This window comes from Artemia franciscana, chromosome 20 (genome assembly GCF_032884065.1).
Source record: "Artemia franciscana chromosome 20, ASM3288406v1, whole genome shotgun sequence".
NCBI classification, from domain to species: Eukaryota; Metazoa; Arthropoda; class Branchiopoda; order Anostraca; family Artemiidae; genus Artemia; species Artemia franciscana.
The window spans coordinates 35,914,253-35,941,365 of record NC_088882.1 but is presented as its reverse complement, the minus strand read 5'-3'; the positions used below and the strand labels follow the sequence as shown (position 1 = coordinate 35,941,365).

The window sequence follows — 27,113 nt, the reverse complement described above, 5'->3', positions numbered from 1 at the left end:
ATTACACTAAAGCTTAGATTGTGTCCCAATTCCTTAAGAATGACCTCTGAATCACAAAGGCCATAGAATAAATAGTTGAAATTACTAAGAATACTTTAGCGTAAAGAGTGAGGTATAACGAGGAGGTAAACATCTCATATGCGTAATAATTTTTGTTCGTTTTAAGTTTTAATGCTGCTCCTTACTTTCAGTAGAAATTTTTTTTTTCATATTTATTTTTTCATTGTTTTTTCAAATAATGCTAGAAAATCCTGCGCCCCCTTCATTGAAATTCTCTTCCCCCATGAGAAGTTTATCCATGTAGATAACTTCGAAGACCACACTGCCTTTCCATGACGAAAGTAAAACAGTTCAAAATAGGGATGATACCTTTTTATTGACAGTGAAATATAAAATTATTTAACTGGATATTTCGAACACATATACAGTGTTCATCATCAGCAGTAAAACTGCTGATGATTTCAATAAACTGCTTTTTATTTCAATAAAAAGGAAATATACCTTTTTATTGACTGCTGATGATGAACACTGTATATGTGTTCGAAATATCCAGTTAAATAATTTTATATTTCACTGTCAATAAAAAGGTATCATCCCTATTTTGAACTGTTTTACTTTTATCCATGGAAATATACTCCCACGTAACCCCCCCCCCCTCAACTCTCCTCCCTAAACCAAAAAATTCTCCTGAAAACGTCTGTACACTTCCCAGTAACCATTACTATATGTAAACACAGGTCAAAGTTTGTAACTTGCAGCCCTTCCCACTGGGACTGCGGGGGAGTAAATCGTCCCTAAAGACATAGTTATTAGGTTTTTCGACTATGGTGAATAACATGGCTACCTCAGAATTTTAATCCAGTGACTTTTGGGAAAACATGAGCGTGGGAGGGGGCCTAAGTGCCCTCCAATTTTTTGGTCACTTAAAAATGGCGCTAGAACTTTTAATTTCCGTTAAAATGAGCCCTTTCACGACATTCTAGGACCACTCAGTCGATGCGATCACCCCTGGAAAAAAAATAAAATAAAAATAAACACGCATTCGTGATAGGTCTTCTGGCAAAAAATGCGAAATTCCACATTTTTGTAGATAGGAGCTTGAAACTTCTACAATAAGGTTCTCTGATACGTTGCCTCTGATGGTGTGATTTTCGTTAAGATTCTATGACTTTTAGGAGGTGTTTCCCCCTATTTTCTATAATGAGGCAAATATTCTCAGGCTCGTAAATTTTGATGGGTATAACTGATTTTGAAGAAGCTTATATATTTAAAATCAGCATTAAAATGCAATTCTATTGAGAATTGGTTACTATTGGTTACTATTGAGCCGGATCGCTCCTTACTACAGTTCATTACCACGAACTGTTTGAAAAGCTATTTCTAATGCCTAAAAGACAATTTCCTAAATACGCTAAAACATTTCCTGTCCAAATCATTGTTGATTTTACTTACCTCTTATGAAGCAAATACGTGTCTACAAATACAATCAACGGATCACGGTCCGTTGCGAATACGTGTCTACAATTAACGGATCAACATCTATCAGTGGAAATCCACTAACTTTCACACATTTTTTTTTAAAGATGTTTGGGCACACCCACAAATCAAAAACTCTCTTAATTCAGTAAAACCTTTTCTGATATTTTTTTCGGTTGGGTTTTAGTCCCTTTGGAAGGATTTAGGACAGGGTTGAAACCTTAAGCCGTCCAAAAGTTGGTGAGTGTTGGTAAATCATATGATTGTCCCAATTCTGGGTGATCACGCCAGCTCTGGAAGCGACACCCTTGTATAATAACTTGCTCGATGAACTTTTTGATGCTGATGTCATAAATTGATGTCATAAATATTGATGTCATAAATTGATGTCATAAATTAAACTACCAGAACTGAGTCTCTTAATAAACCAATTTATGAAATATAAGAAAGTAATTTCACTCACAAATCTTACCATAAACAAAATTAAAATTAATAAAATACTAAATTTACAAGTACACGCACCAGTAGGGTGGCTTCCCAATAGTGAATTAAGTGGGTCTGAGAACCTTTGACTCTTTAACCCCCTCCCTGTAGTCCCAAAACAATTTGACTTATTATTTCTCTGAGAAATAGACATACTTCATTTAAAAGCTTTTTTCAAATCATCTTAGGCTAATTATTTATAATTTTATTTTTCAGGACTAAAAATCCTCAATGAGAGAACCCCAGGGAAAAAACACGCATAAGAAGGGACAGTGACCCCACTCAACTCCCTGCTGTGAATTTAGTTAAATTTATCTTTAATGAAAGCCTAGAAGATAAAATAAACACGGTGCATGAAGCCTAAATTTGACATGATAGTTCTTATTTTCGTGAAATTTTTTGATTTTTGGTCGTTTTAATTTCTACTTTTCACTCTTTATTGTTATTAAAATAATCCGTTTTTTTTCCAAGGAAATATGTGTGCTTCTTTTTATACGTAGCCTATAGGATCCCTTTACGTTGAAAGGTGTCTCACAGTGGAAACACATACACAACACCAAGGTCCAAGCTTTGCTCAACTTGATCAAACTTTCGAGTCATAAGCCATAATGCGAGAGCATATAAAGAGTTGCTCTTCACTTCAAGTATTGCTATACCCAACTGAAACTAGGCTTAAACTTCAGTCCGTCTTCATACCATGTCAAGTAACTTCTGACAAGAAGCTGAGAGATGTTAACACAATATTTCATTTTTTTTAGTATAAAATGGACAAGATCCATGGTTATTTTGGAAGTTCAGACTACATCAGAGCCGGAGTTACATTTTTTCTCAGGGGGAGGGCACACGTAGACTTTGCCATCCCCTGCCATGCCACCAAAATTACTTATTTGTAGTCCAGAAATACTACAATTTAAGCTTGTTTTGCCACCATCCTGGCGTGCCACCCGGGGCGCTTCCCCCCTCTAGCCTCCTAGATCCGGCCCTGGACTACATTACGTTTAATTGAGGCTCTTACAATTTCGAGACCTTTGGTGCCTAAAATTATCACTTTTCTCTTAGGTCCTTTTTGCTCATATCATGCACCCCCCAAAAAAATCACCATTTGACCAGGGGAAATTTAAGAGTGTTCCCTATTGGGTTCCCTGTTTTGTTCCTTATTAAGATCCTTATCATGTTCTCTGTTATTTTCCCTATTATGTTCCCTATTGTGTTAAACCCTCAAGTGGGCTAGGGTCACAATGCGTAAATTTTAGGGGGAGAGATTGAAAGGGAGAGAGAAGGAGGGGGAGAAGGAATGCCCCCTCTCGTATAAGTGTATTAATTCAGGGACATTGATTCACAAAAACTCAGGGGGGGAATAGTTTTTTTTAATGTAGGGTACAATTTTGCTGATTTTAAAAATGAAACTACCAAAATACTATTTTTTTAATGAAAATACCAAAAAATATACTCTTCAAAGCCTAGAGGGGATGGCTCGAACTGTCTTGTCTGGCTTTACTAATGGTATAAGCATTTAGAGTTTGTTTGTTTACTATAGTTTACTTTCTATATTTCACAAGTTTCAAAAAGTTTTATCTTTACCTCACAAGAGGAAATATACTAATATTAGCATAAATAAATAAAAGCTCTCACTTTATTACTACACTTAACGGCAATTGTGTTAAATCCAGATTTATTGTTTGGGTTTTAACCGGAAGTCCAGGTAGTTAAAAATTGATTTTTAGCTGTTCGGCTTTTGTATGGTCACTTCCCCAATCAATCCTAAATTTATCCGTAAAAATATAGGTCGTAAATCTGGGCCTATGATTGAACAGCCCTGTTATCAGAATTTGGAGGGATTCTAATTTGTTTTATCAAACCGTTCACGGTAATGAAAGGCAAGTAAAGAGTGACCCTTGTCATTCCTGTCAATAGAAACCGAAACCATAGTGAAGCGGAGTCTACTTGTAAACTATCTTGTGACGAAAAAATATTTATTCTTCTTACTGGCTAGAAATTTCTCACAGCAGAACCAATGAGTTAGAATTAGATTTTTCGTTCTTTTTACTGTCTTAGAAATCATAAAGGAAACTAAACCAGTCCTACTTTAAATAGGCAGGTATATTTCTTGGCTCTCCCTAAATTAAGAATAATAAGATTGGTTTCCAAAATATGTCACAGACGTAAGAATAATAGGAATTTTTCTCTTTGCCGAAACTGTAAAAAAGAAAATATTAGTCTCAGCAATATAAGAAAATTAGTAATTTATTCAAATACCCGAAGTTCTGTTCAAAACCCGGCTGAAGAAAAAATTACTAAATGAGAAATTTTTATAAAAATATATAAAGAAAATGAATAGGATTTTGATGGTAATTCCAAATCTGTAAATTTGAATTCAATGTTCAATCTTAAATTTATGTATCAAAAGCTATTAACATTAGTGGCTTCAAGTAATTAAAAAAATCGGGAAAATACCCCGAATAGCAGCGCGAACTTCATAAAATTAGGTCCTCAAAATCAACATTTCAGAGAACCCTGGTATAATAATAATCAAGATGACTGGAAAGAATTGATGAAAATGAGATGAATGTCTAATGCATAATGATAGTAATGATAGAAATATAATATAATTCTATCATTAATGATATCATTATCATATCATTAATTCTATCATAATGATAGAAATCTCAGCAATTCAAGATTTTAGCTGGCAGTTTTTTTTTAGTGTTACAATTAAAAAATAGATTTAAAATGTATCTTGTTTTCAACAAAACGTAAATGACGCATTATACTTTAGAAGGTTCACCGTTAGAAGGGGTGATGCAGTAGTCAAGTTACAGTTTGATATAACTTCTGTTTGTTTTAAGTTTGACTTAGTGCTTATTTTAATTTTTACTCGTCGCCACAGAAACACCACGTTGTCACAGATTTTCTGTCGTTCTTTGCCTCTAAACAACAATTTTTAGCTGAGTAGTGCAAAATTGTTCTCGAAAAATAGTTTCATCGCACGAAGTTGCGATGAAACCCTACGGTGAAGTATTTTCGCCTTTTTTAGAACGGTGAAAATGAAACCTGACTGTTTAAACTGGTCAAGTGGAGAATTGAAACTGGAGATTTTCGGTATAAACAGAAAAATTAGGAAAAATCGGGAATTTGCTTTCTAGACCTCCGTGTGCGGTTATTTAGTTTTTGATAGTGGTGCTCGCTAAATTTTAAAAAAGAAGTACGTGGGTGAAAAACAGCAAAAAAGGAAAATGTATGGCACAAAACACGTTAAGAAGGTTTAGAAGTTGTGAAGTTGAAGTTGTGATTCGAAGTTGTGATTGTCCCTGGGAATCGACAGATTGTTATTGTTTGAATTTCTATGAACAAAAAAGCGTTCTAAGTTTGACTAATTAGTTTCACGTAGTTTTACAATTCAAAGTAGCACCGAAAATGTAATACTGCCCTAAAAAATTCACTATTCCAATTTGTGCCATGAAAAAAATAACAACAAAAGACTATGAGATGTCCAATTGGGTTAGAAAAAACGAATAACCACACATAAAGCATCTGGTTTATGAAAAGCTATGCTACCACGGGGTGGCGTATTTCTCTCAACAAATATATACAAAATGCAAAAAATGACCTGTTTGTACAGTAATGTTAAAGGTAATGAAATATTGCATAGTTCCATACCTATTGTTAAAACGAGGTCAGTGAGAGTTTCGTCTGGGGATGGGGAGTCATCTTGAAGCTAAAAAATAAATATTCAGGCCTAGGGCAGGATTAAGGATGATTGAGGTGACTGCTATCAATCGTACCCCGCATTTCAAAGGAACCAAAAGAGACCCGTTTTGCCATCAAAATGAACCAAAAATTTGAAATTTAAAGCAATTAGTGTTGTTAGCAATTAGAGATAGATTATGAGTTATTTTAACAATTAAAAAATATTTATTTTAAGTTTGCATTGCTGGATGAGATCTATTAATGTATTTATTATTATATGATATATACTCAATAATATAGAAAATTGATACCCGTGAAAGGACATTTCAAATCTACTGAATTTAATCACGGCAGCCCAATATAAGAGAGATTTTGTTCTACGTAGTTGAGCTGACTAAACTACTTTACGTACCTAAACTACTATAGAGGTATATTAAAAAAGGTATTAAAAACAGGTATAGTAAAAAAATCCAATAGGGCCCCACACCTATTCGATCTGGTCCTGTTCAGGCACAATTTTCTAAGGTTTTCATTAGAGCTTTTTAGCATAAAAAAGCATTCATTGGAAGTTGTAGCTCCCTCGTTAATCACCAGACTGCTAATGGAAACGCACAATAATTTTTTGTGTCTCCCATCGACTTTAAAAAATAACATCCTTTAATTACTTTAATTATATCCTTCAGTTACATAACAAAAAATTAAATATAATTGTTAAAAAATTAATTAATTATAATAGATTAATTAATTGTAATAAATTATAAATTAATAACAAATTATAAATTAATAATAAATTATAAGTTGTTGGATTATAAACAAATTAATAAAAAAAAAAGTTTTTGGGCATAAATGAATCCAATTCATAAGAGAAAAAAAAATAAACAAATTGTACTGGAGTGATTAGAGAGTGAACCTAGGCTCAAGATTTTTTCCCTCTAGGACTGGCTTGAGACTTACAGTGTATGACCCTGGTAAGTAGTATCTCTATATGCGCTTTAACGACAGCCCTATCTCGATGCACTATTGGAGTCACTAACCCCTCATATCCCTGTATGCACATCAAAGACATCCCTACCCCAATGTGCGATTGGTATTGGTATTGGTCCCTCGTATCCAGCTAAAAACTTTTACGAGATTTAACATTTCTCCGGAGAACATATATTCTCACTAAAACTGTTCAACTGGTAAGACAAGAACCCTATAAATACGATGTTATATCAATTTTCAGTTGATAAGAAAAATTCTTGGAGCCTTATTATCTGAATCTTGTTTGCCAAGTATTTTGTTCAATAATGGAAGTGAATTTGAAGTGAAATGATGTCTAATAAACAAATTTTTTGTATGGATTCTAATATACAATTGGATGAGATCCTTTTGCACTTTAATGGTATCGAACAGATTATTGATTATTAATAATTTATTATGAATAAAACCGGTTAGGTATCACTATTGTAATGTAATGGCCTTGAGGAAATTATTTTTCCATTACAGGGCTTGTGCATGAGTTTTGTTCCCCATATTACCATTCAGGACGCAACGCCCCTCACAAGGGCCCGAGTGTCCCACCAGGGCCCAAGTCCCCCTCCTGGGCCCCAATACACCCTCTTCAAGCTTTTTGCCCCTCCCAACCATTTTTCTCATCTCTTAAAACCACATTAAAGTTCTCAGAAATACATTCTAAAGCTATCAGTGTATTGTCTCTGGGACGCTGGCCAATTGATGTTAAGCGTCCCAATATCTTAACAAGATTTTAACAATTGGATTGGGATGTTTGGTAAATCCTACCATTGATTTGTTTCTGGGCACCATTTTTGGCATCATTCCAAGAATAAGAAAACTAGTTGCCGAAAATTTCAAGAATGATGCGTTATAAAGTATTACATAATTATTCATGTTGTCGGTGAAACAATACAATGAATACAAGCAGGCCCATATCATGATTTCCGTCATTTTCTTGGCATGTTTCTAAGAACTTTAAGAATGATACGTTATTTGGTATTGCGTGATCATTCATGCTCTTGATGAAACAATACGATGAATATAAGTTGACCGATTTTTAAGAATTGCTTGCCAAGTTTCCGAGAATTCCAAGAATAATGCGTTATCTGGTATTGTGTAATCATTCATGTTGTTGATGAAACAATACAATACCTTCTACGACATCTCCCCCATCTTGTCCTTTAAGATAACAACTGAGCGAACAACATTTTTAGATTTAAGCAGTTTTCCATTGATTTTATGAAATTTATGTATAATTTATGAGTCAAACGTGAGATCTATTATTCCCTAATGTAAAAAAATGACACGTCACTCGACTGAGCTAACACGTCATTGATGAAATTATGCTCTTAGAAACGCATTCCAAGCAACACATGTACTGTTTCTTGGGCGCTGGCCAGCTGGTGTTAAACGTCTCTACATCGTAACAACTCCTTTGTGCCATCGATTTCTCATTTGGATGTATGGCAAAGCAATCAGTGGTTTGTTCCCTGGCACCTTTTTCGGCATCATTCCGAGAATATGCATAACACGGTGATTTGAGATGCTTGCTAGACCGACATATTCTTTTGATAGTTAATGAAAATTATTTCAATCTCCAAGAATTGTTATGACTACAACCGGACAGGTATCATTTTTCAACTACTTTGTAAATTCCAAGTCATTAAATTGTTGAGTGAGTACAAAAATTAATAAGAAAGCACCTTTGCATAGAACAAACTCAATTACTTGGTAAATTCCAAATCTTTTAATGTGTGACTGAGTATCAAAAATTAAAAAAATAACACTTTTGCATAGAACAAACTAAATTTTTTGAACTTAGATTATGTTATATGCTAGAAAATAGCTTGAATCAAGGAACATACCCTGGTAATAAAAGATTAATAGAAAAAAGCACTTTTGCGTAGAATATTCTCAGCTGCATGGTAAATTCCAGGTCTTTCAACTAGTGACCGAGTATGAAAAATTTATTAAAAAGTACTTTTGTATAGAACAAACTCAGCTACTTGGTAAATTCAAAATCTTTTAACTGGAGAATGACTATCACAAATTAACAAAAAAGCACTTTTGCATAGAACAAACTCCGTTACTTGATAATTTCCAAGTCTTTCAATTGTTGACTCAGAATCAAAATTAACAAAAAAACACTTGATGAAGTCTTACATGTGAAGTTCGGCTACTTTAGATTTCTTGGTTAGTTTAAGTTATTTTATATTAACTTAACTACTGCTAAGTTCGGTTTGTTTAGGTTAGGTTAGCGGGGCACATTACGTACTTAGCAGCTAAGTTTTTTAATCATTAAATCATTTTGTGTTTTTTAATCATTTTTGTTACTCAGTCACTAATTAAATGACTTTGAATTTACCGAGTAGCTCAGTTTGTTCTATGCAAAAGTGTTTTTCTTATTAATTTTTGATATTCAGTCACCAACTAAAATACTGAGAATTTACCAAGTAGCTGAGTTTTCTATGCAAAAGTGCTTTCTATTCACTTTTGATTCTCAGTCACCAATTAAAAGACTTGGAATTTACTAAGTACCTGAGTTTTTTCTATGTAAAAGTGTTTTTCTTGTTAATTTTTGATACTCAGTCACCAACAAAAGACTTGAAATTTACCAAGTAGTTGAGCTTATTCTATGCAAAGTGCTTTTTTATTGATTTCTTATACGCACTAACCAATTAAATGGCTTGGAATTCACCAAGTAGCTGATTTTTTGCTATACAAAAGTGCTGTTCTTACTAATTTTTTATGCTCAATCACCAATTGAAATGACTAGGCATTTACCAAGTAGTTTAGTTTTTTCAATGCATAAGTACTTTTTTATTAATTTTTGATACTCAGTCACCAATTAGAAGACTAGGAATTCACCAAGTAGCTGAGTCGATTCTATGCAAAAGTGCTTTTTTATTAATTTATGATACTCAGTCACCAATCAAAAGACTTTGAATTTACCAAGTAGCTGAGTTTTTTCTATGCAAAAGTGCTTTTTTTATTATTTTTTGATGCTCAAGTACCAATTAAAAGACTTGGAATTTACCAAGTAGTTGATTTTGTTGTATGAAAATTTTTTTTTGTTAATTTTGATGCTCATTCAGCAATTAAAAGACGTGTATTCTACCAAGAAGCTGATTTTTTTCTATGCAAAAGTGCTATTTTCATTAATATTCGATACTGAGTCACCAATCAAAAGACTTGAAACTTAACAAGTAGCTGAATTTGTTTATTTTTCGATACTCAAAAACTAATCAAAAGACTTGAAATTTACCAATTAGTTGAGTTTATTCTCTGTAAAAGTTTTTTTATTGATTTTTGATACTCAGTCACCGCTACAATGACTTGGAATTCATTAATTCTTGATACTCAAGCACCAATTACAAGACTTGGGATTTAACAAGTAGCTAATTTCGTTCTATGGAAATCTGCTTTTTAAATTAATTTGTGATGTGCTATCGTTAATTAAAAGATTTGTAATTTACCAAGCAACTGAGTTTGTTCTATGTATCAGGGCTTTTTTATTAATTTTTGATGCTCAGTGTTTATTCCATGATTAGATGCTTTTCTTAGGATATAAAATCATCTAAGTTCAAAAAATTCTAAGTCCAAAAATAAATGTAAGCCCCAAATAGTTCTAGGTTCCCAACCAAGTTCAAAAATTTCTTATGTATAAAAAAATTTTAAATCCCAAAAAATTATAGATTCCCAAAAAATGTAACATAAAATCAATTATCAAAATCAATAATCAATAGTCGATAATCAATAAGCGACAATCAATAATCATTAATTTTATAATCAATAACCAGTAATCAATTATGAATAAGTGATAATCAAAAATCAATATCGCTAATCAATGATCAGTGCTCAGGACCATTACATTACAAAAATGATACTTGGCTGTAACGGAAAATCAATTTGCTTTAGGCCACTACATTACAATAGTGATACCTGGCCGGTCGTAGTGATAGTCAATTATTAATAATCAATAATAAATAAAAAGATCTCATCCGTTGGTATATTAGAATCCATGTCAAAAATTTGTTTATTAGACATCATATCACTTCAATCTCTTTTCAATTATTGAACAATATACTTGGCAAACAAAATTCAGATAATAACGCTCCAAGAATTTTCCTTTTCAATTGACAATTGAGATAACATCCTATTTATAGGGCCCTTGTCTTACCAATTGAAGAGTTTTATTGAGAATATATTGTTTCCGGAAAAATGTTAAATCTCGTAGAAATTTTTTGCCGGACACGAGGGATTAGCAACTCCAATACCACATTGGGATAGGGCTGTTGTTAACGTGCATACAGGGATATTACTCTGGTAGACCTCAAAGAAGACGGACATTTCAAAAGAAATTGGGTTGTTTCGATTTGTGATATCAAAAGTGGGCCAAACATTTCTCTTATAGTCTTAAATTTGCAAGGCTTATGGAATGGACAGAAGGGTGTCCCCACTATTAAAATTATTGGAACTTGTATAGTATCCCAACAACACTCAAGTTCTAGATCTGAGTAAAACCGGTTTCCCTGTCAGTATTCAGTTATCAACAGCTTAGCATGAGTGAGATAACCACTATTTAGGTACACATTAACTAAATATTTAGTAAATAGAGCTGGTTAGGTATTTAATATAATACGTTCTAGTCGGCCTGCTTTCACTAATTTTCTGTTGTATTTTCCATAATTCAGCTACTAAAGTATTATATTTTCAACATATTTTGGCAGGCTATATTTCTAAAGGATTAAACTAACTGCAATCCTTTGGAGTGGTTGCTACAACAAGCAAATACCGATATTTTTCACTAAAAAAGTCAAGTCACTTTACGCTAATCCAATCATTGTTTTTAGAGAAGGCTGACCTTTGAAGCAGTCCTCTGCACAATGACAGAATGACTGCTTAATTTTCTGAATAAACCTATTACTTGAAATTTTCTTCGGTTGTATCTTTTCGACAACATAGGCGTGTCTGAAAAGAAGTACTCTGAAAGCTAGCTATCAATCATAATTTCATGAATATTCTAATCTATCGGTTATTTGGTATTAAAAAACGTTAATGCTTACAGCCTACAAATGTGTTTACATTAGACATACCGAGTTAGTTGCACCTCTCAGATGCTCCTTAAAAGCTTGTGCCAAAATTCAAACTTCGTACAAAAACAGGTAAATCTGATTTGAATGTGTTGTGCAATTTCAAATTTGAATAAAATATACAGTCATTTGACAACTGATTAAATAAAAAAAAATCAACTGAAAGTAAGGAGCAATATTAAAACTTCAAAGGAACCAAATCATTTCGTGTATGAGAGGGGAATGCCCCCTCCTCAACCCTCCGCTTTTTCGTTTTTTTTTCCAACTCCTTGAGAACGACTGATGAAACGCAAGGGTTGTTTAATTTAGATTAATTTAAAAAACTTTTTCCACGGACAATTTTTCAAAGAAAAGTAAAGAGCTCCACTGAACCAAAAATGAGCAGAAATAAAGTCAAATAATCTTACAAGCGTAAAACTACCACAAATCAACGTCAGTGAATAAATGAAAGCCAAAACGAACGAAAATTACGATAAGTAACAGATTCAAACTCAAAACGAGCACAAAATGTCATGAGTAGGGCTGAAAACCTCCATGCCTACTTGCACTTTAGTGAAAACAAAAAGTGAAAAAAAAAGTGTTTTCACTTTTTTAACGTTGCTCCTTACATTCAGTCGAAAAACCTTTTTTTTGTTTAATTTCTGGTCGTTATAAAATCATACCCAGGTCGAACCAAGATGGGATGCGGATTACCGCCCCCATAAACCCGTGACCCTTTGCTGTTAAAATGTAGGCTATACCTTAAAGATTGTAGCCTAAATTGATTGAAATAATTGATTTCTCTGGCACTTAATTTCTTATACATTGTAAAAATTGATGAAAGCGATCGAACTTATTAAAATAAAAATAAAATAACAGCATAAAATCTGGTAGGATGCTGATTTTGCAATGAATAAAGAAATCGCGTCATAAAGAAATGACGATACTGACAGACAAAAATTCGATGGCCGTTAAAAAAAATGTTATTTGACAATTTTCGTACAACTTCAACTTACATCTTCTCAGCTAGAATCAATTCAATATGACTAATTTAATTTTTTTTCACGTTGGGCACTGGCGGTATTCAAGCATGTTTTTTCTTTTGAATTATTTGCTTGAATTAAACGGCCACGCTATTAATTAGAGACTGGACTATTTAGGATCAAAATTTTTAATGGCGAATCTTTGGTGCCTCGAATTTTATTTTTTTTTTTTTTTTTTTTTTTTTTTTTTTTTTTTTTTTTTTTTTTTTTTTTTTTTTTTTTTTTTTTACAAACAACTGTGTTTTCTTAAGCGGCAAAAAATCACAATTTTCAGTTATCCAGTATCTGAGTTTTAAGTGATAGGTTTTTTCTCGTAAAGAATTCCTTTTAGTGGTTCAAATGGTGTCCAATAGAAAACAATAATTACGCCTACTCCATAAGTCATTCCAATTATTTTTAATTAATTGTAATAAACTCTGTTGAACACGGGGTAAATCAAGCTGTATATTATTTTCAAAAGCCCCACGTTCAATAAGCTTATTGCAATCAAGGTCGTATTCAGGGGAGGGGTTTGGACCCCCCAAATGTTGGTCAAACTCATAAAAACGTAACGAACATGCATAAAAACAAAGTTTTGTTGAGTTTTTATAGTTTTTTGTGCTCTCCCCAGAAAAAAAATCCCATCCTGAACAAAAATCCTAGATAAGACCTTGATACAATTAATTCTTGTAATTTTTTGTGTTCAATAGGCGATCGCAATTATTAAACTACGTTCAACACAGCTTATTGAAATCTATTGAGGCAATGGCTCGCTTGTTGTACACCAGAGCTCAATTTTTTTTCGGTTCTAGATAAAGAAAATTCTTACTGTATCTATCTTCCAGAGTAAATTAAAAATATTTCTGTTAGAACACGCTCTAGACCTCCTTGTAGCTTCATAAGCCTTTAGTGTATTATTTGGCGGGAAAAATGGGGAAAATGCATTTTTTAATATCTAGAGGTGACCGAATTTGTCGTTTTTTTTAAACGAAAATACGAAAAATAGCATTTTGTAGTGAAAATACCCCGAAGAGAGGTATTTTTCAAAATCTAGGCTTGGAGGAACACATAAAAACATGCTTTAATTATAAAGTAAGAATGTCATTGTCTTAGTGCTTAATTTTAATGGTGTTTTATAAATCCTAAGGGTAAATCTGGGACCATCTTGGGTTGGGAGTGCATTGTCGGAAAAGTGACCATAATATTTGTAAAAAGAATAAAAATAAGAAATCTAATAGTTCTACTTATATTTTATTAGCATGTTTTCTTTAGCTATGGTCAACCACTGCAAATTGCCCCTCTCCATTTACCTTAATCTTTTCTGGGTCGAGTTAAATGGGGTTGGGATGAATGGAGGTTGAGCTGAATGAGTGTTGAGTAAAATGAGCTGAGCCGAAAGAGGGATTCTCGGTGAATAGGCGAAGCTTCAAACCCCGGCCAACAAACCAACCTGGCAACCTATCTCAGCCTTTTAAAGGACCTCCATTTAAGAGCCATTCCCTGTATTTTAAAATCCTAACCTCGTTTCAACGACTTATCTTTCAGTTCTTTCAAACTTTTTTCTAAAGACCAAACCCTGCACCTTAACTTCGCTCCTTCTCACATTTTCCGCCTAAGTGCCGTCCATCAGTATGTACAGTGGCGTAAATTTGGGAAAGGCTAAGGGAGGAAATAGGCCCCTTTGTATTTTGATTAGTTTTTTCTTGGGGGGGCTGTTTTCATTACAAAAAGTTCTTTTTTGGTATTTTCATTTAAAATATTTAAAAAACGCTAAATTTTTCACTTGCCAAGATTTTGAAAAATGTGTTCCCCCCACCCCCTAAATCTTCATGAATTAAAACAACTAAATATGGTAACACATAGGCTACACTAACAATCATAATAATAATGATAATAATTCAGTCTACTTTAAAAAACAACAACACATAGATGAATAGCAACGGCCTGAGGTTATGGCTTGTAAGGAACTAAACACAACATTAACAAAACAATTCAGTAATCAAATTAAGTAATTAAGTGATTAATAGGGGATAAGATCGATGTTGGAATGAGATGAATTTTTCTGAATGAGATTAATTAAAAAACCTGTTTAAATTTTATGTTTGGTAAGATGTTTTAACAAAAAGCAGAAATACACTTTGAAATATTTTACCTGAGAGCAATAGTAAAGTTTTTATTTAATTTTAATGATACCCTCAAATTTTGTTATATATTTCTTGAAGTACCAATGGAAATGAAACCTGATTATAAGTATATTTTTAAATTGGGTTAAATGGGAAGTTACGCTGCCACATCCCAAAAAAATAGCAAAAATTGGGAATATAATTTTTAATGAAAAAGAATTTCATATGCAGGCATGCAGGTTTGGTTATAGGAGGCGCCAAATTTAAAAAGAGGAAACATGGATGATAAATCAGCAAAAAATAAGAAAAAGAGTTTCATATGCAGTAATGCAGTTTTGGGTATAGGAGGTGCCAAATTTAAAAAGAAAAAACCTTTTTTGACTGTGGTTTTGAAAAAGGCTGCCAAAGAGTATAAAATCTGGTAAGGGGGTAAACTAGCGGTAGTGCAGAAAAAAACACCAACACCTCCTCAGTTTGCTGTTTTTACGTTTGTTTTTGGAAATCAGCCAGTTTATTTTTGGAAGCAATGAATTCTTATATAAAAAACGACTAAGACAACACTGCTTTTCCATCATAAATAACAAATAACAAATTAAACAATTTGCGTAAGACAATAGAAATATTTAAATGAATATTTAGAGCCTATGTCCAATGAATGTCCAATGACACTATGATAAACTTGCATTAAATTTTCTAATCTTATTTGTTGAATAAGCTTATTGCAATTAACCTTTATAATGTTTGGCGTTCGTTGGGTAATAGCAATTATTAAATCGCGTCCAATAGCGCCTATTGAGATCTATTAAATCTAATATTTTGCGTCAGAGCTTTGCTCTTTCGCTCTTTGAAATTTGCTCTTTTCTAGAAAGGGAATTTTTGACTCATTTATCTATTAAGATAAATTAAAAATCTCCCTGTTAGAACCTAAAATCATCACTTTGCTATAGTATGGTTTCTGCTGTTGTGGAAAAAGAAAAAGACAATTGAAAATGGGCCATATTTCAATGTTCTACCACCCCTAGGAAAAAACTTCAGGTAAGTCCATCTGTTATCATACTCTTTGGGAAAATGCTAGATTTCATATTTTATAAAAAGGGACATTCTTAATATTGGCTATATTGCCAAAAAACAGTTTTTTTTTATGGAAACTTGCAACTCGCTTTATCCCAATTACTTTTAGGCCTTGAAAATAAACTAAAAAAATTTGATTTCGTATCAACTTAGCCCTCTCCTAAATTTCTATGACCTCCCCTTCTATGCGAAGTTCCCGGGGAAAAATAGTATTACACTGAAGACGCATCGCTCATTGCTGCCTACCCAAAAACGGAGCAGTGATTGGTACTACCACGACTTAGATGTAACACAATGTGGTGCTTAAAATAAGCAAACAAGAATAATCGTTTTACGAAAGTAAAAAAGTGTAGTATGGAATACATATATATTTTGTATATATTATATATATATATACATATATATATATATATAATAAAGATAATATATATATATATATATATATATATATATATATATATATATATATATATATATATATATATATATATAAAATAAAGATAAGGTAAAAAATTGTTCGATTCTTCATGTTAAAAAATATTTAACGTCGATTTATTTCTTTTTAGGCTTTATCAAGTTAGCAATATATCTGAATGCAGGCCTGTTGACTGTTCATGGTAAGTTACTTCCTTATTTTTCTTTGCTGTATCATCACTGCATTATAATAAAAACTGCTTAATGTTCAATGTGCCCTTACTTTACTGAAACACGGATGGTCATATATTTATAAGATTATTTAGTAAAGCCTACATATGTGGCGTGGCAGAGAAAGAGAAGAGAGATTATAGTCCTATGCCTAAGCGGTAAAGTGCTTTGTTTATAGTATTTTTTTTTTTGTAACGCATTTTTGCCAAGACAGTATATCTTAAGCGAACGTCACAAACGACATATTACTTCACTCGTTATTTACCTTTTGCTGTTATCTCTAATTTTCAGTAAAAACTGTAAAACATTATTATTTGTTTTATGTGAAATTTTAAGGCAGAAAAAAGAGTTTTTGAGTTGTAACGTTTTTTAGAAGTGCACTCTTTGTGACATAAGAGTATTCGTTAGGTAGTGTGTTGGAAAGCCCAGGTTACAATTGATTTCAATGGATTACGATGATTCAATTCCTTAAAACTCATTTTACCTCAACTTCGGCTGACTGCCTCAAAAACATAAGGGCCAATTAGAGAATTCTCCCAGGAGATCAGTTATCATTGAAAGCTATTAAGAATTTAAGGTTTTACTATTGGATTGCTAACAAAGTACAATTGTGTCGGCAAGGTTGTTAATCGAAGCGGTTTGCACTGCAGGGAACATCCAAAGCTGCAAAGTTCATTTAGTGATGTTTCTTTTGAGATGGTTAAACAAAAAAATTAACTGAAAGCAAGGAGTGACATTAAAACTTAAAACGAACAGAAATTAGTCTGTGTATGAAAGGGGCTGTTCCCTACTCAACGCCCAGCTCATCACGCTGAAGTTTGACTCTTTCTTTCAATTCTACTTTATAAAACAGTACACAACTTTAGTGTAAAGAGCGGGGCGTTGAGGAGGGAACAGCCTCTATCATACACGGAGTAATTTCTTTTCGTTTTAAGTTTTAATGTCGCTCCTTACTTTCAGTTAAAAAAAACTAGTTTTTCTTATTTAATTTCTGAACATTTTTGAATTAATGCATGTTTGATTTTGGCTCTCCGCACATGGATAATTAAAACGAAATTCAAGCATTAATTTTTTTTGCTAAATGACTTTCTCTTTGTTTTCATCGGACGATTTTGAGAGAAATAGTTGGGGGAGGAGGCCTCGTTGCCCTCCAATTTTTTGGTTATTGAATGCAACTAGAACTTTTAATTTTTAACGAATGTTTTTATTAGTAAAAATATATGTAACCTACGAATTAACTTATTGCTCCCTCGTTAATACCTCACTCTTTACGCTAAAGCTTTAATTTTGTCCCAATTTTTTAAGAATGATCCCTGAATTTTAAAGGCGATAGAATAAATAGTTGAAATTACTAAAAATACTTTAGCGTAATGAGCGAGGTATTTAGGAGGAGATGAACCCCGCATGTGCGTAATAATCTCTGTTCTTTTTAAGTTTTAATGCTGCTCCTTACTTTCAGTTGAAAAAAACTTTTTCATAATTATTTTTTCATTGTGTTTTAAATAATGCTAGAAAATCCTGCGCCCCCTTCCTGGAATTCTCTTCTCCCGTGACAAATTTCTCCAAGAGAGGATCCTCCCATGTAGCCCCTTCCCCTTAACCCCCCCAAAAAAAAACCTGAAAACGTCTGTACACTTCCAAATAATCATTACTGTATGTAAACACTGGTCAAAGTTTGTAACTTGCAGCCCCTCCCCCGTGGACTGTGGGGGAGTAAGTCAGCTCCAAAGACATAGTTAGCATATTTTTCGACTATGCTGAACAAAGTAGCTATATCGAAATGTTGATCCGTTGTCTCTGGGAAAAAATGAGCGTGGGAGGGGCCTAGGTTCCCTCCAATTTTTTGGAAACTTAAAAAAGGCACTAGAACTTTTAACTCCCGTTATAATGAGCCCACTTGCGACACTCTAGGAATACTTAATCGGCAAGATCACCCCTAGAAAAAAAAATAAACGCGTACCCGCGATTGATCTTCTGGCCAAAATATGAAGTTCCACATTTTTGTAGATAGGAGCTTGAAACTTCAAAAGTAGAGTTCTCTGATACGCTGAATGCGATGGAGGGATTTTTGTTAAGATTCTATGACTTTTAGGGGGTGTTCGTTCGTAAGTTTAGTTCGCTTTACTGGGTCACGAGTTCTCTGCTCTCTCGTGGCTAGATACCACATCATTTTCAGTTGGATTAGAGAGGCCATCTGAGTGTTACAAAAATAAATATACTCTGCTTATAAAAAGGATAGGCCTATTTTGTCGATCATTGAAGCAAAAGATGTGTTGGCTGTACTAAAGTGTTTTTTTTTTTACAGCTGCATATTTCTGCGCTGTTTAATGGCTAAATGCCAAATAATATTTATATAGTTTTGTACTTGGGAGGCCACCACGGTGTAACTAAAAAAAGTACATAACAAGGACATAAAAGTCAATTCAGCGGGCTCAATATAATGAAAAAAAATGAAATAAAATATCATATAATGAAATAAAGTCGGTATCTTTAAATATACTTTATAAAAAAAAATTGATGTCAAATACTGAAATGGGATCTTTGCGCGAATAGAAAAGTGAGCAGAGCCAGCAAATCATACATTATTATTGCTCCCCTGCCGAAGTAGAGGGGCAATTACCCCTCCCCCTTCTCGGAGATGGGTGCTTCCGGTTTATTTTCGCCTTCATGTCTGTGCTACTTAATATTGGGGATTTCGTAACACTGCTACGACATCAGATGAAATACTGAACTGAATTATTGACAGTGAAATGAAAGAAACGCTTCCTAGAAATAAAAAAACCTCGTTTTTCCTTTTTTATGGAACTTGGTATTAACCAAGTGACATATAGCGATCGCTAATTCTGTCGGTCGGTCTGTCTGTCCCGGTTTTGCTAGTTTAGGCACTTCCAGATAAGCTAGGACGATGAAATTTAGCTGGCGTATCAGGGACCATACCAGATTAAATTAGAAATAGTCTTTTTCCCAACTCGACCATCTGGGGGTGGTGGGGGGGGGGGCGGTTAATTTGAAAAAAAAATAGAAAAAATGAGGTATTTTTAACTTCCGAACGGTTGATCAGATCTTAATGAAATTTGACTTTTAGAAGGATGTCGTGTCTCAGAGCTCTTATTTTATATCCCGACCAGGTCCGGTGACATTGGGGGGAGTTTGATAGGGAAACCTAAAATCTTGGAAAACACTTAGAGTGGAGGGATCGGGATGAAACTTGGTGGAAAAACTAAGCACAAGTCCTATATACGTGATGGACATAACTGGAAGGGATCCTCTCTCTTTGAGGGAGTTGGGGGAGGGTTAATTCTGAAAAATTTGAAAAAATGAGGTATATTTAACTTACGAAGGAGTAATCAGGTCTTAATGAAATTTCATATTTAGAAAGACCCCGTACTTCAGGTCTCTTATTTTAAATCCCGACCGGATCCAGTGTCACTGGGGGGAGTTGCGGCGGGGGGAACCGGAAATCTTGGAAAGGCTTAAGAGTAGAGAAATCAGGATGAAACTTGGTGGGAAGAATAAGTACAATTCCAAGATACGTGACTGACAAAATCAGACCGGATCCGCTTTCTTTGGGGGAGTTTGGGGTTTTCTTCGGGAAAATTGGAAAAATTAGTTAGGCTATTTGTCACTTACGAACGGGTAATCAGATCTTGATGCTATTTTATATTTAGAAGGATTTTGTGCTTCAGAGCTCTCATTTGAATCCCGACAAGATCCATTGACATTGGGGGAGTTTGAGGGAGGGGGGGAAATATGAAAATTAAGGTATCTTTGTCTTACAAATGGGTAATCGGATTTTAATGAAACCTGATATATATATAGAAAGATACTATGTCTCAGATGCTTCAAAATTCGAATCGGATCTGGGGACATAAGGGGTTGGAGGGGGAAAAAAAAATCTTGGATATCGGAAATCTTGGAAAACGCTTAAAGTTGAGAGATCGGGATGAAACTTAACGGGAAGAATAAGCACAAGTTTTAGATACCTGATTGACATAATTGGAACGGATCCACTCTTTTTGGGTAGGGGGATGTTAATTCGGAACTCATGTCTAAGATATCTTAAGATTTCTTCGACCAGAAATCTTGGAAATCGCTTCTAGTGGAGAGATTTGGATGAAACTTGGTGGGTAGAATAAGCAAATGTCGTAGATACATGATTGACGTAATTGCAATCTCTATTTGGTATTTTTGGAAAGAAATGAACAAAAATACAAATTTCTTTTGAAATTATTTGATAACGATTCCACAATGATGTGTTTTCCGTGTTGATGTGTTTCAAAATCATTACTGAATATGGAACAGGACAAACCAAAGGGCGCCAACAGGATTTTTATATCGGAGGAGGGGCGCTTTTTTTCGGTTTGCAAAAAATTTAACGAAGCGTGACAAAAATTTTGTTGCGTGTTTTTGGTACTTGTGTACGAGCTCGAAAAAAATTCGGGGAGAGGTCGAACTATTTATTGCCCCCTAGATTCGGCCCTGGTGCAGATTGATCAATTCAAGAAAATACCTTTTGGCAGTCGGCCGAAAATGCCATAAGTAAAAAGAACTTTTAGACTCTGTCAGAAATCTGAAAATCTGGTGGTTCTTCTTTGTTTTTTATTGTTTACCTATAAGATTGTGCTTAACCATTTACTGTAGACACTACGATTGCTTCATTAAAAAGAACTAATCTGGGTATTCGAAAGTGTGAAGGGCCAGCCTGTTTAAATTTATAGAAAATTATGTCATACCATATAATATTCGAGAATAGAAAAATCATAAATATAAAAGCTCAAATTTAGTTTTAATTCCAATCTAAGATGTAAGTACATCGGAAATTGAAACAAAACACATCCTACTGTTTCTTTTAGAGATTGGAAAATTAACTTTTGAAATTTAAAGAAGAATGAATTAAAGTAACAATAGTCTCTAAGTGGTAGAGCTAAATAAAAAGAAGGATGGTAATTAGAAAAGCAATCAAGTCTTCTGCAAAGTTGTTAAAATTTAAGTAACCATAGTTAAACAGTCCTTTTAAAATACTTGAACCAAAGGCCATTTACATATTTATCATAATTCTTCTGTGGCAAACGAACGAAATGCTATCCGAAAGTACATTCATATAATATTACAAATTTCTCGGATGTATATACTATGCACATTCGAACAATTTTAAGAAAATGCAATTATTAAGATCCAAAGAAGACCTTGATAAGAACTTTATATATTATGAAGACATTTATGTTATTATATATATATATATATATATATATATATATATATATATATATATATATATATATATATATATATATATATATATATATATATATATATATATATATATATATCTGTACTGATGATATATTATTTATATATATTATAGTCTATGAAGCTTTACAGAGGAATTGTCCAAGGATATCCTTGGACCTCGTTTGACTGAACTTATATCAAACGATAGCTATGCGAAAAATGTAATTCAGTTTTAGTTTCTAGGCCTAAAATGAAAGAAAGTTTTGAGATTGCTAGGCCACATTTTACAGATGAAGGATGACAGATAACCAAAGATTGTTCTTTCTGGTCGTTTTTTCCGGGGCCGAGTAAAAATCAGGTCTCCTCAAAATGGGTTACGAAGAGGTCGTTAGAAAGGGTTCAAAGGAAACTGGAACCTCATGGGAGGGGATAAACAGTGAAGCTTTAAATAGGTTTGGTCAGAGAAGGAGCGAGGAGCATGAACAGCTGTAATGGCCTGAGGCGGCTTGGTACTGTAGTGAGTTGTTAGTAGTAGGAGTAACCACAACATTAACCAACGGTTTGGGCAACCATTTTTCTTTGTTATTTCAAGAGCACTCAAATAAAAATTGAGTAAAGACCATTTGTAAGAGTTTAAACTAGTTCTAACCATATTGATTCGTGGTCCCCCACTTTCAGCCAGTTGAAGTAAATTCGAAGCGCTACATTTCCCACGCAACTGTCAGGTGTTGTGGACTTCCACCCGGCTGCATCTCTTTTACACCACGAATGGCAAATTTCTCGCAATGTAGTGTCAATGATTTTTTGAAATGAGCAACCCCTCAAATTGGCTACCTGTAATAATGAAGACCGAGAGGCTGGGAAGCCAAACTTTTTGACAAGAAAATAAAACAGAACAAAGTTGGGTATTTTGACAACGTCACCCCCTAAACCGTCAATAATTTGGAAAATATGAAAAGAAAGCAAATGAGTAACCTAAATAACAAAGAAACAAAATGTTCAGTAATAAACATTAAAAACTTATTTCCCCGAATTTCCACCCAAGGAAAATTGGGTTCTCCAAAACCTCATAAAAAAAAAAATCATAAATACACAAACGTTAATATTAAGCATAAATCGTTAATTGTCGTTAATTTTTACTGGAAATTAGCTCCCCCCCCATTTTTTTAGCAGAGTTCTGGGGAAATCGGAAAACCCCGGATAGAGGGCCATCAGTAGAAAGTGGAGTCTTGTCAAAGACTTTTGAAGGAGCTAATATTCTGCTTTGTTTGAATTTACGTTGCATCTTTAAGCTTCTCTTTCATTTTATAAGGTAGGCCTAGTTGTAGATTTCCTTTCAAGGAATTGGTCGCGAATAAGGTTTACATAAATGACTTGGGGAATCTAGTAGGGTCAGTCAGTATAAATTTCCTATAAAGTCCTTATTTTTTCCTGTAGCCCTCCTATATGACTGCGGCAAACCTTTTTGTCGGAAACTAAATCTGCTTAATCAAAAGAATAAATGAGAAAAATACAATGCGTAATTATCCAAGCTGTAGAGGGTTAACTCGATTAAAAAAAAGTCTGGCAATTTTTCAGCAATTTTTCTATTTAAAATTTCTGCTCGCCTTATATTGCCCCCAAATTTTGGCTAGTTCTACCTATATAAAATTTACCAAAGAACAGGGGACAGCATAAACTCCACAACCAAGAATAGATTATGTTTGGTCCTTACCGAAATTACAAAAAGATTGTGTGATTTATACTTGAAAGATAAATTTAGGCTATTCGTACGTAGATTTTTCCGAATTTATCATAGAATTTTAAAATATGGGATACTTCCTTGAAATTTCTCTCATTTTTTTTTGGTGAGAGATTGCCCAATGAGTCTGGTTGGCTAAAAAATGTGAGATGAGTGACGTCCTAAAAATAAACTAGTGGAATTTAAACACATTTTTTCAACACAGAAGAATAGAACAGTAATCTTAACCTTTAAATTTTTGGTATAGGCTACTCGTATGACAAACCGAAAAATCTTCCAATATTCTTCGTTGAGATTTTTATATTGAAAGAAGTTTTAAGTGCTTAGGACAGCAAAATTAAGTCTGTGGACATAGGATTTAGTGCACCCATGGACCTATCTTAGGTCTAATAATGCCTTAAAACATCAATTTATTCATGGTCTTTTTTCTATGGTTTTTCTTTGGTTGTTTCAAAACGGCGAAGTTTTCATGGCAGTACCAAATTTTGGTTACCGCGTTGAATCGTAGAAATCAATAACCAAAACTATTTTGTTGAATTTCGGCTGAGGTAATTAAAAGTGTGACCTATGAAATTTTGGTTGAAATTAACTTATAAATGTGTCATACGAAAACTCAGCACCAGGAATCAAATGGTGCAGTCAGAATTGTCATATCGCGTACCGTTGTGAACATAAAACATGAGCTAAAATGAAAAAGGAAAAAAAATGAGCTAAGAGCTCATATGGCACTTGTGACAAGGTGAGAAGAGCTAAGAGCCAAGAGATCATATGGTATGAGCTCTAACAAAAGTCTATGAATCAATAGATTGATTTAAAAAGGAAAATAAGAGGCTTAATGCCGGTCAGGATTTAAAATAAGAGCTCTGAGTCACGATGTCCTTCTAAATATCGAAATTCATTAAGATCCTATCACCCACTCGTAAGTTATAAATACCTAATTTTTACTACTTTTTCCTCTCCCTTTAGCCCCCCAAATGGTCGAATCTGGGAAAATGACTTTATCAAGTCAAATTGTGCACCTCCCTGACACGCCTACCAATTTTCATCATCCTAGCACGTCCAGAAGCACCAAACTCGCCAAATCACTGAACCCCTCCCCCCCAACTCCTCCAAAGAGAGCGAATCCAGTAAGATTCTGTCAATCACGTATCAAGGACATTTGTTTATTCTATCCACCAAGCTTCATCCCGATTCCTCCACTCCTAGTGTTTTTCCAAGATTTCCCCCTCCAACTCCCCCAATGTCAAAAGATCTGGTCCGAATTTCAAATAAGAGCTCTGAGACATGAATTCCTTCTAAAAATCAAATTTCATTAAGATCCGATCATCTGCTCATAAGATAAAAATATCCCAATTTTTACGTTTTCCAAGAATTCCGGTTTCCCCCTCCAGCTCCCCCCAATGTAACAGGATCTGGTCAAAGTTTAAAATTAGAACTTTAAATCACAAAATCCTTCTAAATATCAAATTTCATTAAGATCTGGTCACCCTTTCGTAAGTTACAAATACCTCAATTTTCAAAATTACCCCCCCCCCCCCCAATTCCACCAAAGAGAGCAGATCCGGTCCGGTTATGTCAGTCACGTATCTTAGACAGGTTTCTATTCTTCCGATCCAGTTTCATCCTGATCTCACCGCTTTAAGTATTTTCTAAGATTTCCGGTCCCCCCAACTGCCCCCCCCCCAATTACGCTTGATCCGGTTGAGATTTAAAATAAGAGATCTGAGTTACGAGGATCTTCTAAATATGAAGTGTCATGAAGATCCGATCACTCCTTCGTAAGTTAAAAATATGTAATTTTTTCTTATTTTTCAGAATTAACCCCCCCCCCCAATAGAGCGGATCCGTTCCAATTAGGTAAATCACGTATGTAAGACTTCTGTTTATTTTTCCCACCATGTTTCATCCCAATCCCTCCAATCTAAGCGTTTTCCATGAATTTATGTTCCCCCACTCCAAACATCCCCCAGTGTCACTAGAACCGGTCAGGATTTAAAATAAGAGCTTTGAGACACGATATCCTTCTAAATATTAAATTTCATTGAGATCCGATCACCCGTTCGTAAGTTAAAAATACCTCATTTTTTCTAATTTTTCAGAATTAACCCCTCCCCCAACTACCCCAAAGAGAGCGGATCCGTTCCGGTTATGTCAATCATGTATCTAGGACTTGTGCTTATTTTTCCCACCAAGTTTCATCCCGATCCCTCCACTCTAAGTGTTTTCCAAGTTTTAGGTTTCCCCCTCCCAACTCCCCCCCAATGTCACCAGATCCGGTCGGGATTTAAAATAAGAGCTCTGAGACACGATATATTTCTAAATATCAAATTTAATTGAGATCCGATCGCCCGTTCGTAAGTTAAAAATACCTCATTTTTTCTAATTTTTCAGAAATAACCCCCCCCCCCTCAACTACCCCAAAGAGAGCGGATCCGTTCCGTTTATGTCAATCATGTATCTAGGACTTGTGTTTATTTTTCCCACCAAGTTTCATCCCGATCCCTCTACTCTAAGTGTTATCCAAGTTGTAGGCTTCCCCCTCCCAAATCCCCCCAATGTCACCAGATCCGGTCGGGTTTAAATATAAGAGCTCTAAGACACGACATCCTTCTAAATATCAAATTTCATTGAGATCCGATCACCCGTTCGTAAGTTAAAAATACCTCATTTTTTCTAATTTTTCAGAATTACCCCCCCCCCCCCCAACTACCCCAAAGAGAGCGGATCCGTTCCGATTATGTCAATTATGTATCTGGGACTTGTGCTTATTTTTCCCATCAAGTTTCATCCCGATCCCTCCACTCTAAGTGTTTTCCAAGATTTTAGGTTTCCCCCCTCCAACTGCCCCCAATGTCATCAGATCCGGTCGGGATTTAACATAAGAGCTCTGAGGCACAATATCATTCCAAACATCAAATTTCATTAAGATCCCATCACCCGCTCGTAAGTTAAAAATACTTCATTTTTTCTATTTTTTCCGAATTAACCGGCCCCCTACTCCCCCCAGATTTTCAAATCGGGAAAAAGACTATTTCTTATAGGCCAGACTAATTTAGTATGGCCCGGTCCCTGATACGCTTGCCAAATTTCATCGTCCTTGCTTACCTGGAAGTGCCTAAAGTAGCAAAACCGGGACCGACCGACAGACAGACCGACAGAATTTGCGATTGCTATATGTCACTTGGTTAATATCAAGTGCCATAAAAAGACACACGCCAGTTTTGACAGAAGAGGGTTATCTTATGGAGCTATAACATTTGGGCCTGGTATTTGTGTCCTTTTTTGTCAAGGGAAAAGAAGACATACGCCAAAAAATGGATCAATTTTGAATTCGCTCAGTATATTTTTGACAGAAGAGGATTATCTTATCTATTAAAAAAAGGGAGACATACGCCATAACATGGAATAATTTTTAATTTGTTTGGAATATCTGAATTTAATTTATACCATTGAAAAGATTATAAAAGTTGTTTTAGAATATATTCCCTTTATCTCTATTAGCCTCATCATTCAGAGCGACCACAGCCGACAAACTTTTTTTTGTTTTTTGGCTCTCCTGAAAATT

The 27,113-nt window shown here is 34.3% G+C and overlaps 1 protein-coding gene across 2 annotated transcripts in view; it reads left to right on the top strand.

Moving 5' to 3' along the window:
• LOC136040192 (uncharacterized) overlaps positions 1-27,113 on the top strand; it is a 92,932-nt gene that overhangs the window by 17,508 nt on the left and 48,311 nt on the right. For both annotated transcript variants that reach the window (XM_065724344.1, XM_065724343.1), the window contains exon 3: positions 16,497-16,547. In XM_065724344.1, the coding sequence (XP_065580416.1) occupies positions 16,497-16,547 (51 nt within the window). The remainder of the gene's footprint in view (positions 1-16,496; positions 16,548-27,113) is intronic.